Source organism: Chroicocephalus ridibundus, chromosome 1 (assembly GCF_963924245.1).
Source record: "Chroicocephalus ridibundus chromosome 1, bChrRid1.1, whole genome shotgun sequence".
NCBI lineage: Eukaryota > Metazoa > Chordata > Aves > Charadriiformes > Laridae > Chroicocephalus > Chroicocephalus ridibundus.
Window position 1 is genome coordinate 196,212,618 of NC_086284.1, and position 18,547 is coordinate 196,231,164.

Consider the following 18,547-nt stretch of genomic DNA (forward strand, 5'->3'; position numbering starts at 1 on the left):
TCTATCTTAGGAATGTCTGTCTACTAATCAAGTTTCTAGAGATCATGGCTAACAAATCTGAGCAAAATCTTGTAGCTTGAAATCAAAGTGGGGAGAGAAAAAATTGTGCTTTAAGAATATATGATACTTCACAAACATCATCTGCAAGTCAAAATCTAATTTCATTAAAGGGAGTTGAAAATAAAAAACTCCAGTTTATGCTTGTGTCCTATGGATTAAGTTTTCTAGTTGAGATTTAAAACATCCTTTTATAATAAGCTTAAAAAGCTTCAAGGAACACAGATAATATTGTACTTTTATAAATAGTTTACAGAATGAAATAAAAACCTCAGTTATAGTAAAAGCAGCTACTGTTCAAATAAAAGGCATTTTAAAATAGATATTCAAAGACGTTGAGACTCACATCTCCAGCAAAGGTATGAAAATATCCTCTAGGACTATTATATACAAAGTTATTGTACAGCTCCTGCTCCCACAATAATTTCCCATCCTGAAAAGAAGAAAAAAAAGTATTTTTAAAAACTTAGATGAATTGCAGAGTTTAACTTCTTTCACAATAGAACCTATTAAGAGTTGGAAACTGCATGGTGTTAAACATCTGCCTTGCTATTAATCCAATGAATGAGCTCAATCAAAATCAAAATATACTGGAACTTGCGGTAGAGCTGTGGAAGACTATTGCATCTTTCAAGTTCTACAATCCTGCAGTAGTGATGCTGGGAGCAGTAATAGTGACCAGTGATAGGAATACAGTGATAACAGCAATAGCAATAAAGGAGACTTCCAGTTTCATGGTATTATGTCAGGCTTGACTTGAAAACAGTTAACTTAAAGGGAACAAAAAACTCACCTTTTTAGAAAGTTTTATATATTTAAACAGCATTACAGTTCAGCACCAAAGGAACAGGTTTCTCACTAAGTCTAATAGTCAAGTGACCAAATCACAAAGTCAAATGCAAGCGCCAAATGGCAATCCTGAACAAATCAGAGAGACTTCAGGCACTGAACGCTGACAGATAACAAGCTGTTCCTAGCTGTAGAGATAATGGGAAGCTTTCCAATGTCTCAGCAAAGTCAGTAGGACTTATGCTTCTCAGTATCATTTTTGTTATGAAAACACATCTTGGACACTTCATCTCTTAGTTCCCACTGTCTTGAGTGAAATAATACACCAGGACAAAGATCTTCAGTATGAATGTACATATTGTGGAGGGGGAAAAAGCCCCACTTGTTTGTCCTGCAGTTTTCACATGCACCAACACACTAAACAAAAAGATTGTTGCCACCTGTACAGAAGTGTTAACTTTCACTAGTTTGACTAATCAGATCCATACATGACAGCTTCTGTGAGCTGTAAGAAAATGGTATTGGTATTTATTTCATCCATAAAAGTTGACATCTATGAAATAATTTCAATTTGGAATACCTAAGAAAGTTGCACTTGCCTATTAATAAGCACTGTAACTGCGCCGCTTAAAGCGCAACCATTTACTTGAGAATTTCTATGAGTTTGTAGCTACGACACCCTACACTCATCCAATTCAAAATGCAGAATGAATACAACCAAGCTTGAAGAGCCTGAAAAAGAAAAAAAGATGCTTACCTTAATGTCAAATATTCTGATAAAATATGACCTCTGCGGATTGTCCTTTACAAGGCAAGCTACACCACAGCATTTCTTTGACCACATGGCATTGCGATCTGCTGCATATATTTGAACAACTGCTGAAGACATCGTCTAAAAAGAAAAGGTAGCTATTATTTTCAAGTTAAAAATCATAAATTCTACATTTCATCTTTTATCAAAGCATCTCTTAATTTTGTTCCTTGTTCCAAGCAGCAACTTTGATGATTTCCCAGGTGGTAACATAGTAAAGTTCAAATGACCCCAAATCACTTTTATGCTTTAGATTGTCATTTCTATGCAAGATTTAGACAGCTTAAGAACAATGAACTTTTTTTTCTTGTTACTGGCAGACCAGTAACTATGGCAGTAACAGAGAAGCCCCACTGTGCAACTAAATTTCTTTCTGTTCAGTAATTCAAACTGGATAGAAATACAATACTCAATCTAGAACTGTAAATTACACAGCGCCTGGAAACACTCTCGGGTACTCGAACGCAACTGTTTACATTGCTTAATTGTTCAAATGGTCTCTGGCATGATTTTAACCCATGCCAACTAGCAAACTCCTCAAATTCTTGGGCATGGTTTGAGCATTCACATGAGCTAGGCTCCTTCCCAGTTGGCAACTTGAAATCGTCCGGTTTTCAAACTGAGAGATTTTAGTAAGAGATAAAGATTATTCCACACCAGACTGCTTCAGTCATTAGGAATGTTCCTCAGCACATTTTCTAGTATACACATGTCCTACCTTAAGAGTCCGACGAGTGAATGAAAACTGGAGCATTTGAACAATATTTATTTAGCAGCCAAGTCATAAGGACATAAAGCTTAAAGGCTCTGTAATGGGACAGACCCATCTAGCCCACCATCTACTCTCCAACAGCACCAGATGCCTAGGTAAGAATACAAGAGTACACCATTACACTACAGGAGTATACCCCCAGCGACTAGCAGGATGGACCTCAAAGCTCCCATGAGCCACCATATGCGTTTTACAGCACACGTTGGTTTTTTCCTTTGTGAATTTATCTAATCGCTCTTCAGACCCTTGTGAACTTCTGGGCATCACAACACGAGGCAGGATTGTACTTCTCAGTTCACTTATGTACCGTGTGAATAGTTAGCTACTTTTACCTAAAAGTTTGCCACCTGCTAGTATCAGTTGAGTGTCCCTCCTTGTTCTTACACTAGGAGACGGTGTTAATGGCCTCATAGTTGGCTTTCCATGCTTTTATAGATATTCGTCACACTTCTTCACCCTGTAAATTCCCAACTGTTTAGGAAATGGTAAGTTTTAAGTCATTCTTGTACCAAGAAAAAATAAAAAAAAATCATTCTACACTTAAATTAGCCTTGTCACTCTCACATGATCTTACTTAGTCCTACTACATCCTTCTTGGATCAGGGATGAGATTCCGTATGAATCCAGTTTGTTAGCCTTTTGAACACAGGGTCACAATCACACTGTTCTCTGTTTTGTTCTCTATTTCTCTCTCTGTAAGTTAAAGAGCTTTATTTCCTTTTTCAATATGGAACACTAAGCAGATATTTTGATAGATCTGTTACAGTTGCAAGAGGGATCATATCTATTCTGAGTAATGGGCTCCTTATGAGGTCTTCCCCACCCGCTCTACAAGCATTACTTTGCCTTCATCAACACCAACTACTGGCCAAAACAGCTGACATCCTGAATGCAGGCATATCTTGTCATATTATAAGATTATCTACTACATATCTCTATCACCCATGTCATACTTTTCAACTGGTTTAAAATAACCAAAAGAATAACCTAAGTTTCATAGTATTTTTTTTTATCAAAACACTTTCCAATTTTGTTAAAATAGAGTCAAAGTAATATAGTCAAGACTGACAGCTACTCCTTGGGGAAGTTTACAACCTTTGCCCAAGAACTGTGATGTAACTTTCACAAGTCCAGATATAATTCCGGAAGAGGTGGTTGCAAGGAGGAACGAAGTTGTCAGACTGACTACTAATCTTTCTGCTAGCCTACAGAAAAAGTCAAAGCATGACCGACTGATGAAGAGAAAGCTTTGCAGTTGCCTCCTCAAATGCTCTACAGCTAAGTTAGAATAAAACTTATCTCCCTATAACCTACAGAGCAATATGAATAATTTAATCATAACTGGACTTGTCAGATGAGTAAAAAGTGACTCTTGAATTAGCCATACTACCACAACGATACAGCTGACATTAAGTTACAGGCATAAGAGATGCCATTTTACCCCTTATGTTGCAACAGGCAAGGACATAATTCTGAGCACAGCTGGCCAGATTATGTTCAAAACTTCTGCTAACAGCTTTTTCTCTCATTTCTCCAATATCATCTCATTGTTGAACTGATAATCATGTAGACACAAGACAACAAAAAGGAGCACAGGTGGGTCACTCTACAGTTGAAACGAAGACATCACATTCAACCACAGCAATCATCCCACTGTCTGTGCAAGAAGCCGTCTCAGCCTTCCAAAACAAGTCCAGCTCCACTAACCTTCCCCCAACAGGACTACCCACACAAATGGGGGGGTCTTGGCAGGAGTTAAGCAGCTTAAATTCAAGCCATAGAAGACAGGGATCTGTATCAAGAGAGGGTTCCCCACATGTCGCTTCCTATCGTATCTAGCAGCAAAAGCACCAATTGGATTACCTGGGTAAACCAGTAACTGTCGTAACTCGACAACAGTTGCATATAAAACCTTGATCCAGCACCTACCCCATGAGTAGGCAGAAGAATATTACACAAAAAGAGTGTGTCCTCATTCTGCATAATCATAATAGATTTAATGTACACTTGGATACCCTATAAGCAGAGCTTAATTTACAAGTTAGAGAACAATTTCACTGAGTCTAAAGTAGGTGTTGTTTTGAGGCCTACCAAGTTTTAAGTTCAATTACACTTTAACTTACTCATTAGCATTGTGCAAATTCCTCGTGTTGACAGACTGCCATGAGGTTTTCACATGTTAGAACATATAATTACAAATTCCACTGTTACACCACTATCATTTTTTATTAGAGGGACAATACAGGAAAAAATACAAGGTGTATTTCTGGAGGGACAAGGATAATAAAATCCAACTCGTTTTACTTCAGCCACTGTTTTCATCGTGCAAAACAGTGTTGCCGTGCTTTATGCTATTCAGTTTCTGGAAGACAGTGGCAAAAATATTTAATCATCCACAGCCTTTGGAAACTTACAAACTTATCTGCAAAATCTAGAAGCTGTGAAAATATATGAATCATAAACTTCATCTACTGCTATTCATTATGAATACTAGCAACGTAAATTCAATTAAAAAAATAAATTCAACTTTAATTGCGAAATTGCAGCATCTGAGAACATTTACACAAATATCATAATGTGAGTATTCTACTGCATTTTCTGAATAAGCATTCATTTTGTCTGTTTTGAAGCCAATTGATAGACCCAGCTCAGTTTCTCACAGCATTCTTGAAGAGAATGTTGCATTTAAAAGTATGGGTTCTTTAAAACTATATGTAAATATTTCTTCACAAGAGGTCACATCACTGATTTCACAGACAGAATTGACAGAACTGCCATTAAATACTCAATGTAATTCATGTATTATCTGTGATATAGTAAGCTGATTTGTTACTTAATACCTAAAGTTATTACTGCATTTTCAGGAGAAGGATTTTGAGGTTGGCACTACTGCTTTGCTGAACAATTTTGCTGAGGACCTTGTCCTTTTTATATACCTATATATTTGGAAAAGGTGCACAGGGGAAAGAAACAAGGTAGCCCACCAACTACTGATGGGCCATGGAGATGAGCCTCCAACCCCCTCAGTTCCCTTTATTTTTTCCAAAGTCAGCCTCCAGCTGGAGGACATGCCATTGATTCCAGGGACTTGTCACACCCCTCAAACAGATGAGCTATGAAACAGTAAGTCTGGTCTTGTCAGCCGTACGCTGGCCGCCTCACTGGCAGAGCTGGTCTCATCCTTGGACACACGTACTGCAGGATATGTGGTAGCAACAAAAGGCTCCTGAAAACACCTTCTGCCTGCAAAAGGTAGCCACAACTAGTCATCGCACATTTGTAGAATGTGATCACAGCAGCCACTGATAGTTTCCAACCGCGCAGCAGGTAGCTGTGTACTTTGATCAGCTTCTGGTGTGAACATTTGCTGCAGTAGCCTGTCAAGTTAATGACTTGCTGTAACTCAGTGTTTCTCAGAAACAGTTAAGCAAGCCAACACAGACAGTGGCACATCTCATTACAACAAAGAGCCATCGCACTAGATTGCTTACGGTTGACATGGATTGTAAAAAGCTAAGAAATTACAGGAGACTACAGACATTAAAATATAGCGGGCCAAAAGTCACAACAAAGAGCAGCAGCAAGACTAAGGCTGTAAGAGGATGTTCAGCCATGTCAGTAGACACCAGAGCAGAATGCAGTTCAAGACCCAACGGGATGGATTTTGTCATGTTCACGTACATCTGACAACTGCTCGTGGTGTAAAGATCAAGGACTCATAAAATAACTTTGGTTTGATGTGAGCTCTTTAAGTCTTACAGTCCAACCTCCTGCTCACAGCAAGGGTAATTAAAAGCCTAGAGTTCCAGTTGCTCAAGGTCCTGTCCAGTTAAGTTTAAAGGCTACAAATCACCTCTGGGAAACCTGTTCCAGTGCTTAATCACTCCCATTTCAGTGCTTGTAAAAATGTAACTAAGTTTAATGTATTCTCCTAATGGTTCAGCGCTGTTACATGCTGACAGTACTACTGAAGACACACCAGCAGCGACTTTCAATCTTTTTCCAATTTTAAGAGTCAGTTTTTCCAATAAAGGTGCAGACCCCTGCAGATGTACGTAATTTAATCCCACATGACAGACTTGCTTTTCTTAGTTTTACTTCCCAGTCCCTGGAAGTATCTTAAAAATAAGACGGGGGAAAAACAGACCTTGCCCTGTAATGTAAAAATACAAGCAGCAGCAGTTGTTTCCAAGCAGAGTAACCTCTTGGAAAAAAAAACCCATGCCAATACAATGCCAGTGGCTTCTTCATGAAGTCAGTCTGAAGACTTTCAGCCTGAAAGTCACTGTGAACACAATTAGCTACTTGAGGATTTCTGTGGGGAAAAAAAGCTATGGTGAATAGCTGTGTGTAATCCAAACCCTGTAAGAATAGAAATCAATATTTTTATTATATTTTCCTTAAAGTAGGTATCTGGAAAATTTTTCCTGATCAATAGTACAGATGGTGAGAAGGTACGTGTGGCGGGCATTCTTTAAGACCTACTATGGTGGCAATTCTCATTACATCTAAACCAACATGCTGAAGCTTGACCAGGTGATGCTGGATGCTCCTGGGTCACTCATTTCTTCTTTGACACAAGACCAAGACAACAGCCTGCAGTGTGCTTCTAGGGGTGGCTGTTCAAGAATAAAGGGCTGTTGCCATTCACTGACACTGAAACCGCAGTAAGTAATAATCTTCCTCAGACAGCAGGGTTCAGGAACAGAGACGTGGTAACGTCAAGTACCACTTCACTGTGGAAAACGCTTAGTGAGGTGCAACTCTGATCTTGACCACAGTGAGGACAGGAAGCTTCAGCACCAAGGCAATCTCTAATAGCCTAGCATTATCTGAGTCATGGAAGATATAGAAACTCATTAATACTCATGAATAAGAAAAAAGCGGAAGTGAGAATGCAGGGTAGCTAACTCTATAAAACATCAAGACTAATCTACAGAAAATTAGGCAATTAGACAGAACTCAGTGGCTGACATTTCTTTCTCTCGATTATGAGCATTCTGCAGAAAAACAATCCAAAGCGTAACACTAACCAATCAAGTAGAAATATTGCTTGAAATCTTAGTTTATTTCAAAAAAGCTTATGCTTAAGCAATTACACATTAGATGTCGATACTTTAATAAATTCTTGTTATTCAAAGCAAGCAAAACCAGAGTTAGACTGACAATACCTTCATGTTGTTCTGCAATTACCTTATCTTCAGTGTCATAAACATACATAGCTTCCAAAAACGTTTCTGCGGTGCTCGACCCAGCTATGCATTTTCTCTCATCACTCTTAATACAGAAACATAAACAAAACCTGCTGCAGAGACCAGGCCCTGGAACCTCCTCACCTTCTCATGGGAAGGCCTTTGGTGGCCTACACAACCAAGCTCTGCTCGCTCCTTCTGGTGGTTTGGTTTCCCTTCTGCACAAGAGGTCCCATTTCAAGAGAAAACGTAGCTATTTTCTTGGCACTGAGGATGTCTCCTGCCATGTGGGAACAGCGTGTTCCCTTCCTGCTAGGAAAAGCTGATAACCCACTTCTAGGGTGAATGTTCTCATCACCATGCAATCCTACAGAAGGCACACACTGCAATCTCCTCCAACCGTGTTTTTAACTGAGTAAGCCTGCCACTATTCAGATGATCCCCAACCAATTAGGGCACATAAACAACATGCAAGTATACTTCCCTAACAATTCCCACAGTATAAGTAGCAGAGGCATTTGCTAGAGTAGACAAAAATATTTCCTAGTGCTTTTACAGAAACTTCGAAAACTTGAGTTTAATCAGGTTCAGAATACTACAATATATATTAGCCCTGGATAGTGGGTAATCCAACCTTCTTTAGCATGGGTGTCTAGTATGATGGTTTAGCTGCAATTCGGGCATAACAGCAAGAAATATGAACACAAATCAACACTTTCACCAAGTTTTAAAGGTCTCGATAAGCATTCACAAGTGTCAAGTTGTAATTACTTTTGCAGTTTTAGATGGGAAAGGATGGAGATAGGAACAAACAGCACAAGGAGAAAAGACTTGCGACACTAAAGGCAGACTGCTTTTGCTTCCTCCTGACACCTTCGTCTGAAGGACTACAAGGATCATGGCCCCAGATGACAGAAAAATAAGTACAATGGATGCATCCAACTGTCTTTTTAGCCTTTTCCCCCTCAAGAACAGTGGATCAGGCTATTTATGGTCACTGCATCTTGTAAAAAAAAAAAAAAAAAAGTGATGATACCGTCTTGATAGTACACATACGTTTCTGTAGATAAAAATACTTTTCAAGGACTATTTTTACTATGAAATTGGATTTTAGGAAGCTACATTTTGCAATTCTCAGACTGGCTTATAATTTATGTCTTTGCACTAGGTTGCCTCTAAAATCTTCACAAATAAATCCAACATGTGACAGTGTTTGTTCACTGGGGATTTGGATACTTCTTTATTTGCAATTTGGGTAAACTGTATTTATTTCAATTTTTAAAGCTATTACAGCTGTTAAAGACATATTTAACAAATTACTAATGACCTTACCTTTAAAGACAATTGTGTATTGCAAAAAAAAGTCACCTTCAGATGCTACAGGAGAGGATTTTAAACTAGTTTCCCATAGAAAGAAGAAATACAGAACTTCAGAAGTTTGCTGGCAGATTTCAACAAGTTAAGCAGCTGGAAACAATCTTCTGATTTTAATGCCATTTACAGGACACTATTTTCAGAGGACAGACTGACTGCTCCACAGACAGGAAAACTAAAGCAAGATTTCACATTATTTGACAGAACTGACATAAGAGATCTTTTTGTAAATACCCAATCACATGAGAAAAGCTTTATTTGGTGCAAGCTGAAAAATTACTCAACTGAAGACACTGAGGCCTCACCAGTTCTACTGCCTGTGAAATTATTTGCCACAATCACCAACAGCGTTCAATTTTAAGCTCAAATACTGCTTTTCATTTTTTAATTTCCTGTGACCACCCACTAATTTAAAAACGCACTATGCATAGATGCTAAGACATTAATATTTTTTCCACCTATACACAAAGTTAAGCTCTGCTAAAAATAAAGCCACTGCATAAGAGATGTTGCCTTTTTCTTATTTGAAGGGAGAAAGAAGAGAGGAGGTTTTTCTGAAATGTCAAAAAGCCACTTTGCGTATTTCCTATCATTTCTGAAACAGAAAGATCTTAAATCTAAGGTAAAAGACAGTTCTACACAACACATCATAGCCCGAGACATTTAAGAGATCAAGAGACCAAAACCCATTTTTAAAAAAAAAAACAAAAAACGTTAATACCCAAGAACAGATTCCCTGCCTTGTTCAGCTTCAGTCAGCTTCAATATCCTCACTGAAGATGTTTTACTGATGTGGAGAAGGTAGCAGCAATCACTAAGTGATGTTACAAGAAAAGAGGGATGAAACAAGGGACTGCTTGTTTAACAAAACTGAACTATAAAAGTGCTTGTCCAGACTTAAGTCTGCAGTTGTCTAGCAAAGCGATCCTTCACTCCTAATCCTTGGTCAGGCACTTACAGACAGCTCACATTTTTTCTAAGTGTCTTCAGATACAAGTTCATTTACATTTCCAGTACCTCCCAGAACGCCCCAGTTCAGCTAGAGCTGACCCACTCCTTTTCAAACACTTGTTGCTCAACTATGGATCACACAAGACCAACAATTAAGATGTGGGTAAACAGCATAACATATAAAACCAAATCAAACAGCGCGTGATTAATTAAGAGAGACATGTTTTTATCAGACGCGGAATAAAGATATTTTTAAATCCTACAACCTCAGTTCAGACAACACATGCGAAACTTCAGCCTGACAGAGATATGACATAACCATAACCACAAGCACTCTCCAGATTATAGTACTGCAAGCCGGTCTATCTCAGCTTAGCAGATCATTTACCAGATGACATAGACAACCTGGGGTTTTCAGTGACGAGCAGGCTGAACGCTGTCACTTCCTGTTGTCCGGCACAGCATCGTTAGCAGCTTACTCAGCTGCATCTCACTGCTTAGCGCTGATGAAATCGTGGCTGGCCAGAAAGCAGCAGACACATGACAAAACGCAGTTATTTGGGTTTTGTTGTTAAAATTACACATGAAGAAACTCTCAGAACAAATAAAAGTGTGCTGCGCACAGGCCGTCCAAAAATTTGCCACTGTCCTACTGCAACGGAGCAAAAATTCTCACTACAGAAGAATGATACCGTGTCTTGCAGTTCCCACTCCCACCCCAACCTCCCAAGACACTCAAAATCAAGGCACGTAAGACTGTTCCTTTTCAAAGCTCAGGGAATTTTTAGATGCAATGTTAAAGTCTACCTTTTAATTTTGAGCCATTTTAAATTAACTAAGACTCCCAAGACCAGGATGATCCTTACACAAACAGAGCACTGTACAGATATGTAGATTAACTGGTTCTCAAAACTATGTTTCATGGTCATGCACAGTAATTGCAGATTGACATTTCAAGCCATACAGATTCAAGGCAAGAATCAGGAGTTTCGAGCAGCCCATGGGATAAAATTGGAGCTCGAATCTCTTTTGTCCTCTTCCATTGCCTATTCAGCTGCAAGGGGAACCAGCTGCTTTGACTCGACATTCTCTTCTACCAGCAACCATTGCCTTCATGCACTATGGTCCTCTTTCTTCAGCCTTCACCAACCATTCCATTTTCTACACATTTTTCCAGATGCTACACACTAGTTCTATATTTAATGCAGGTTCTTATAAGCAGATCTTCACAGCTACTTTGAACATACAAGAGTGATTTGAGAGAATATATTAGAATTCAGACCCTTACCTTCCATAAAAACCAAAACAGGGTTGTGTGTTGGGTGTTTTTGGTTGTTTGGGGTTTTTTTTTGTTTTGTTGGGTTTTTTTAAGATAGATCTACTGTAGTTCTTTATAGACCCACTTAATGCTACATGTATCATCATGTTCACAAGTAAAAGTCTTCAGAACAACAGTTAAATTGATTAAAAAAAAGTCTGTGAAACATAAGCCTCAGGAATTCCTCGATTATCCCAGCTCTGGAATATCCACTAATGAGCCCTTGAAAATGCTATTTAGCACCTACTGGTACTTCCAGGTCCAGCTTTAAAAAAAATAAAAAAAAATATTAATATTTGCTTTGTAGAGGTAACATTTAGGTGAACTTTTCTTATGATCTTTACACTTGAGGAAAGAAAATAATATGGAATTTTGACTTCAGATAATTTGAGAACACTGAAATAAAAAAGCTTACATTGTTTTAAAAGAAAAAAATCTCTTCTGTAAGAAAACATCAACTTCATGCCAACATAAAACAAAGAAACCCCTTCAAAATATTAAAAAATTTGAGAAAAGGCTATTAAAAGTAAAACCTCTTTGAATAATAGCCAGCAACTGGTCTTGCAATTGTGCATACAACTTGCGTCCTGTCCTGTAAAGCAGACTCAATCCACTTACATAAAGTTACTTACAGATGCAAACCCCCCCCACCACCACTTTTACTGTGCCACAACAGGTTTTAGTTCCTCCTTCAGCAGTTCAGCTTTGAACAGAACAGTTACGATAATTCAAGTCAGAAATATAAGGAAAGTCATAACTGTACATAAGATTATTTTTTTTATACCAACCACTGAATCTGCTATCAAAAAGGTTATTCCCAGTTGTAAGTCTTAGAAAGTAGATATACTGACGGGAAAAAATAGCATGAAGGTGTAGCAGTCTTATGATCCCTGGCTGTATTCAAAGCTCATTCCAGGGATACAATGCTAAAAGCTCTTTCAGAGTAGAAGACGTACCTAATAGTGAAAGCATCAGCTGAATGTGTGCGAGACTACTATTTTTCATTTAGTTCTGGCAATAGCCTGTTGCATAATGTTTGCATTTATTTCTTCCCCGTGCCTCAGTTTCCTCATCTGTAATATGGTGATATGGACCTCTAACTCTGTAGAGTGCCTTGAGAACTACAGATAAAGACAAAAAAAAAAAAAAGCATTATGCTGCCACAGACTGAAATCCATTATTTTGGGGGGTTGTGTGTGTCTACATTATCTTCTCTGCTATTAGCAAAGGTTAAGACAACTTTATTTCCACATTTCTAGTGTTAGTTTTCTCCCCAAATGGAGCAGGGAGGTATCACCATGTTCCAGTATTTAAAGGGTGGCTACAAAGAAAATGGAAGCTTCCTTTTCACAAGGAGTCACATGGAAAAGATGCAGCGTAATTGGTTCGAGTTACTCCTGGGGAAACAAGAGGAAAATTTTTCACAGTGAGAACAATCAGTCATTGCAATAACCTCCCCAGGGAAGTGGTGGATTCCCCAACATTGGACACTTTTAAGATTCAGCTGGACAATGTGCTGGGCCATCTTGTCTAGACCATGCTTTTGCCAAGAAAGGTTGGACCCGATGACCCTTGAGGTCCCTACCAACCTGGTATTCTATGACTAATACTTGATAGCCTGGTCACTGTTGACCGTTTTAGATAAGGAAATAGAGATATTCTTTTACCATGAGGGATGCCCTTTCAGTAAAGTGACATTTATCACAGCAAACAGTTACAACTGTCATTGCCTGTACCGGCTCCTTCTGCGTAGGTCCAAAGCACTGCATTTACCAATGCTCTGTGGAGGCCAGAAGCCACTTAAATTCACCTGCTCGCAAACAAACTTTAGTATCTTGGAAGCAGTGTCACAGAATGGTGGTCTTATGTGGCCAATTCTACGCAAATCTCAGGCTTAAGGTAAGTCACCTATTTCCATTTTAGACAAACCACAGCTGTAAACTCTTCGTAACAAACTTACTAATGCTTTTGGAAGTCGTCATCACACTTTTTACACAGCATATTTAACACTTGATCCTTAAGATGTAAGAATAAAGAGCACATGACTCAAAACTTAATGGCAAAAGGAAAATTATTTTTATGAAACAAAAGTAATTTCCCACCTATCTGGCATTTCTCAGGGGTTTCTTCCATGACACCGGAGCAACAAAAAACCCCTGCAGTCTTAGTACATAAGGACTGAGAAAATCATGAGACCACATACCAGAAAAAATTAAATCTGATGTTGGCAATAGCAGAGGAACAAGATAATCACCTGACGAAAGTAGTTTTGAAAACTATGCACTATATTCCAGCTCTGACACGGCCCTTCAATAATGGCAATCATCATCCCATATATATATAGGTTCTTTTATGAAGGATTAAGGTGACATAATGAAAGACGCTAAAGATATTTTAGTTTAGCTTTTGACATTACTACTTATGCCTCTTAGAAACTGCATTAAGAGATTGCCCTCAGCAACAGCCTGTAGCACGGGCTCTGCAGCTCAAGATTTGTGTTTAAATTCTCAGGCCAGGTACTACAAACCCTCATTTTCTACTCAAACTCCCCTGTATAATTTGTGTTTCTGGATTTCCCCTTGGATTATCTATTACGAAGGTAATACAGAAGTGTAGTTTTTGATGGGAAAAAAAGCTTAAGAAAGGGAATTCGCGATACTCAATTTTCAACGTTAAAAAAGAAATGGATACAACTGACCTCTGCCAAGCTAGGACTTTAAAAAAAAAAGTTCAGATGAAGAACAATTTTGAAACTCAGATATTAACAATGGAGTTGACAATTTTCTTTCTGAACTTACTACCCACTACCAAAAATAAATGCCCAGAGAACTGCTGAATGGGAAAGCTCCTTCCCCGAAGCCAAAATTCTTCCTCTGTAACTCCATAAGGTGCCAGAATGTCACTTCTCCACAAGGATGCCTACTCTGCCGGGCACAACCAGAACAGCAAAAACTGTAAAGAATCTACATATTTACAGTTAATGATAAAGTATTTATGTATACAAGAAAAGTGCTGTAGAAAGAGGGCAGCAGCAGGATGCATTTTTCCTCTGCACTCAACACTCTGGTGCCCATTTCCAGACACCAGCTTCCAGTTTAAAATCACACAATACTTATTTTTTCCTTTAGTGCAGAGCTGGTAGTTCAACTTCACGCACCAGTTCTAATGAGCAACGATAGGCAGAATTGAGGAACAGAAGCAGTGATATTATTCTCAATCTTTTATTCTTAAATATTCAAATGTTTGGATGGGTTAGAACAAAAGCATCCCCACAAAAAAATTAAGATAATTAGCTCTCCAGTACTGCTGTGTTCCTGTTCATAACGTGTGAACATAGCTCAGCAGCAATAAAAAAATATATGCTACATGAAAAGTTAAAAGAAGGTATCAGCCTGAATTTTCAGATAATATAAAAATTATTTCACTCTATTACAACAGTACTGAAGTAGCATTAAATGTTATGTGAGAAACAAAGGTTACAATAACAAAAAAATCAATGTTTATTAGATCAATACAAGAGTTTAGAATCCACAAAGTCACACCAATATAATTTTAACATGAACTCAGTAGCTTAAGATATTTTAAAAATTCTTAGTACAGAGAATGTTTGTTTTAAAGAACATTTAGAAGAAATGTTAGATCTGAAACAGACCTTTACTCTTTTTGGTGAGTTTGTCAGAATTAAAGAAATACAGCAAGTTGAGCCAGAATAATAACTTTAACGAAAAAGATCTTAGGATAGCTTTACTTTTGATCTCAGTGAAAATGAAATACTGAAAACAATCAATCTGTATTGCACCATCAGTCCAATGAGCCAGTATCATTAACCTAATCAAGCATCAGATTTGAAATGTTACACGTTTCGGTTTCTGAGCTACTTTTCTGCAAGTCTCTGAGTCTGTTCTGGAGCAGACAGTGAGGCTAAACATGCCCAGTGTCACCGGTTCCTGCTGCTTGGGAGAGCTGGAAACAGCCTTACAGTCAGCTCAAGTGTTTGTCACTTCTCTGAAAACCTCCACTTACGCAATGGTAAGTTACAGTGCTTTTATGACAGGTGTGTCATAGTGTGTTAATTACACCCCATTAACAGAATAAAAACGTTCATTAATACTGACTGTAACCATTAAACAGAAAAAAAGTTATTAATGACACAGTAATTAATTTTTTCAGGTGTGTAACACCTTTGTAAATGAGATATTCCTCCATAAAGGTGCTGATACAACATAAACGCCAATGACTGAAAGAAGGTATCCCGTGCCAAAGCGGACACTGAGTTTCCAGTTTTTGTATGGATATTCCCTTCCTTTGTGATCAACTAACTACACCAAGTGCTCTGAGCACCTGAACAGCTTCAGCCTTAGCGCAGAAACAGAAAACTCTCGATGTTGAATATATGAAAGATAATATCAGTCCCAGGAGTATATAGCTTGGAGAAAACAAGCTGATTACCCAGTTAAGATAGAGTTCAAGAAAAGTGACACCCTACTCAAAAGACTTTATATGAGTATATAAATATATATCTCTTCCAATCTCCTGGAAGAAATAATCACAGGAGTGGGACCAACATAATAGCAATGCTAGAGGTTCAGCATGGTGAATTTTATGAACATCAGGTTAAAGTCTGTATAACTGGATCCTCAAAAGATCTAGGAATTAAACTCTTTGCCAGAAACCTCAACACTGTGCTACAGACCTACAGGAAGATGGTGATGGGGGTGTGCCAATAACACAGAGAGTCCTTGAGCAAGCCTGAGGGGAAAAAAGAAAATAAAGCTTCATTTCTTGGTAGTCCAGAATCCACTCTTGGGTGCACGGACTACTTACAGAAGATGAAGCAGAATGTACAGAATAAACTGAAAGGCTAGCCAGCTTCACCAATAAAAGTGTCCCATAGAACATTTATTATTCAAAAGTGCATCCTTCAGGAGAAAGCCTCTGCCATCTACCATGGGATGTGCAATACGATACAGAACTTTTACAGAGTTTTATATTAGCTGATGTGGAACTAAGGTCTCTAAATCTGCCAATCCCCACAGAAAAGCTTCAGTTCAGCGACAAACGCTACAGTCCTCTGAAGAATCCCAGAGTCAAAGAAGCGACATGTCAGTCACTTCAGGACCAGGTTACTCCGACAAACCAGGGCACCATGTTGCACTTCAACGAAGCGCCCAAAGCATGTGAAGTGAAAAAACAGCCTTGATGATGCATGGCAGGCATCCTTATTTATGGCTGGTTTGTTTATTTGGAATAAGCCAACTACGTAACACCCTTTGCTAATTCAGACTTGCATCACAGTGATATTGTCTGTATGTGGCGACCTTGGAGAAGTTATTTCCAGTGATACGGATACTGGACTGAGTCATTGCATTGCTAGAACAATTATCGCAGCCAGAACTGACATGCAAGTCACCATCCTGAAATTAAGACTAAACGCACTCAGCTTCTAAATCCATGATGGATTATTATCTCCCTTCTGCTCTGAAGCAAAGGCTACCTGTTGTGGGAGAACTGCTCATACAGCAACAAGCATCACCAGGGGTCCAGTTCCTGCCAGTGCTGACTTATAAAGGCAGACATTGGAAAAAAATATGGCTTGAGGGGGAAAAGGAGATCACAGGACACGGCAGGGGAATAAGATAAAATAAAAACTTCACCTAAGTGTCTACAGAACTGAGGCATCTAAACACGAACAGATCTAGTGGATGTACAAGACAGAACTGAAAAGGTTCATGAGCTTGCACCTTTACCTCCCACACAGAATCAATGGTTAAGGTGAGAGACCAGAACAGACAAAGTATGTGATGATTAAACCACCATTAGTTCTAGGGTGTGAAGTAGCATAACTGTCTCTGGAGCTTAAGTGGGAAACAAATTGTTGCATCTGAACTGACAGAAAACTGCTAAACACACCAAAATGCAGCTGCAGGGAAGATTCCAAGAGACCTTAGCACATCCCTGGAGTCTCTAAAAATGCACAGAACTTCTCTTAAATTACTTACAAACGACTCATCAGAAAAGAGAGCTCTAGACAGGAATTCGTTTTCTTGCTATGCCAGTGCTCTGTAATCAAGAAGCACAGTAAGTGAAATACAGGAGCCCTTAAGGTCACCCCTGCTGTACCTAATGCAGTCTGTAGAAGCACAGCTACAAGTTTGCCAGATCTCCTTACCAAAAGACAAAATAATTATTTTTTTTTTTATCCTGAAATCAGAGAAGAGGACCAGGAACCTCACGAGCTTGTGTTCACAGTACATCAGATGCACTTGATAATTTGTCCACCGCAGTAGGCTGTTACATGCACAGGCACACTTCATCTGCTGGAAACTTCTAGTCACCTGCACTGTCTCAGGTTTCCAAAAGCAATTTCTAGGGGCAGAGAGACAAGATTGAATTTTGTTGCTGGCAGAAAAACCAGGTTTGACTCTGGCTTGATGTCAAAGAGGACAGTTATGAAAGCAGCAGTAGAGCTGACCCTTATTCTGTGATGTACACGCTACTGACAACACCAGAACAGATAGCTCACTTCCATCTCCCCATCCTCAGCACTACAGTTGCTTTTGTCTCCTGGTAGCTTTCACTGGTTGCACAAATATTGGTAACCAGGACCAGGGACACTTTCTGGATCCAATAGCAAGTGGTACATCTGCACAGGAACTCTCTCTGTCCTCCCAACACAATGCAAATTGGATAAGGATGGCCCTACCCATACCGTGTATTAGAAACTGTGTTTATACCAATTCTGTTCCCAAAACCATGCTCATTAATTTGGGCAAGTACTAGCTAGCATTACCCAAACCTGTATCAGGAAGCGTGCCAACGAATTAAACACCATGGACAGTCATAGAACAACGCCTGAGTTCATGCTACTGCCCTACTTATGTTTGTTAGCATCAATCTGTTAGCACAGCTGGCTGACAGACCAGAGGTGAGACAAAGGACAAGATGCATCCTTCTGCTACTAAGCTTCAACGTACCCTAGGTGGGTATCTCACATTTTGAGCCTGTCAGTTCTGGTTATCAGGGACAGAAAGGTATGGTCCAGGCAGGTATGGCCAGTGGGAGGGACGGACCCTTTGGCTGCACAGTGTGAAGCTTGGAGCAGCAGCAAGAACACTCGTTCAATAAACAACTTTCATATAAACAATATGAACAGAGGGCAGAGGAACAGACAGGATTTGTTGTTTACAGGCAACAAAAGCCAGAAATGTTCAAAGAGACTATTAAGGAAAAGTCTCAATGAAGAACTGAAGCACTGAAAGAGAGACCATCTAAATGACATAAAA

At 39.0% G+C, this 18,547-nt stretch overlaps 1 protein-coding gene across 2 annotated transcripts in view; it reads right to left on the reverse strand.

The window, feature by feature from the left end:
* The window catches only part of WASL (WASP like actin nucleation promoting factor), a 51,152-nt gene that overhangs the window by 21,899 nt on the left and 10,706 nt on the right, over positions 1-18,547 (reverse strand). For both annotated transcript variants that reach the window (XM_063323297.1, XM_063323298.1), the window contains exons 2-3: positions 1,604-1,738; positions 404-490 (exon numbers count right to left, since the gene is read on the reverse strand). In XM_063323297.1, the coding sequence (XP_063179367.1) occupies positions 404-490; positions 1,604-1,738 (222 nt within the window). The remainder of the gene's footprint in view (positions 1-403; positions 491-1,603; positions 1,739-18,547) is intronic.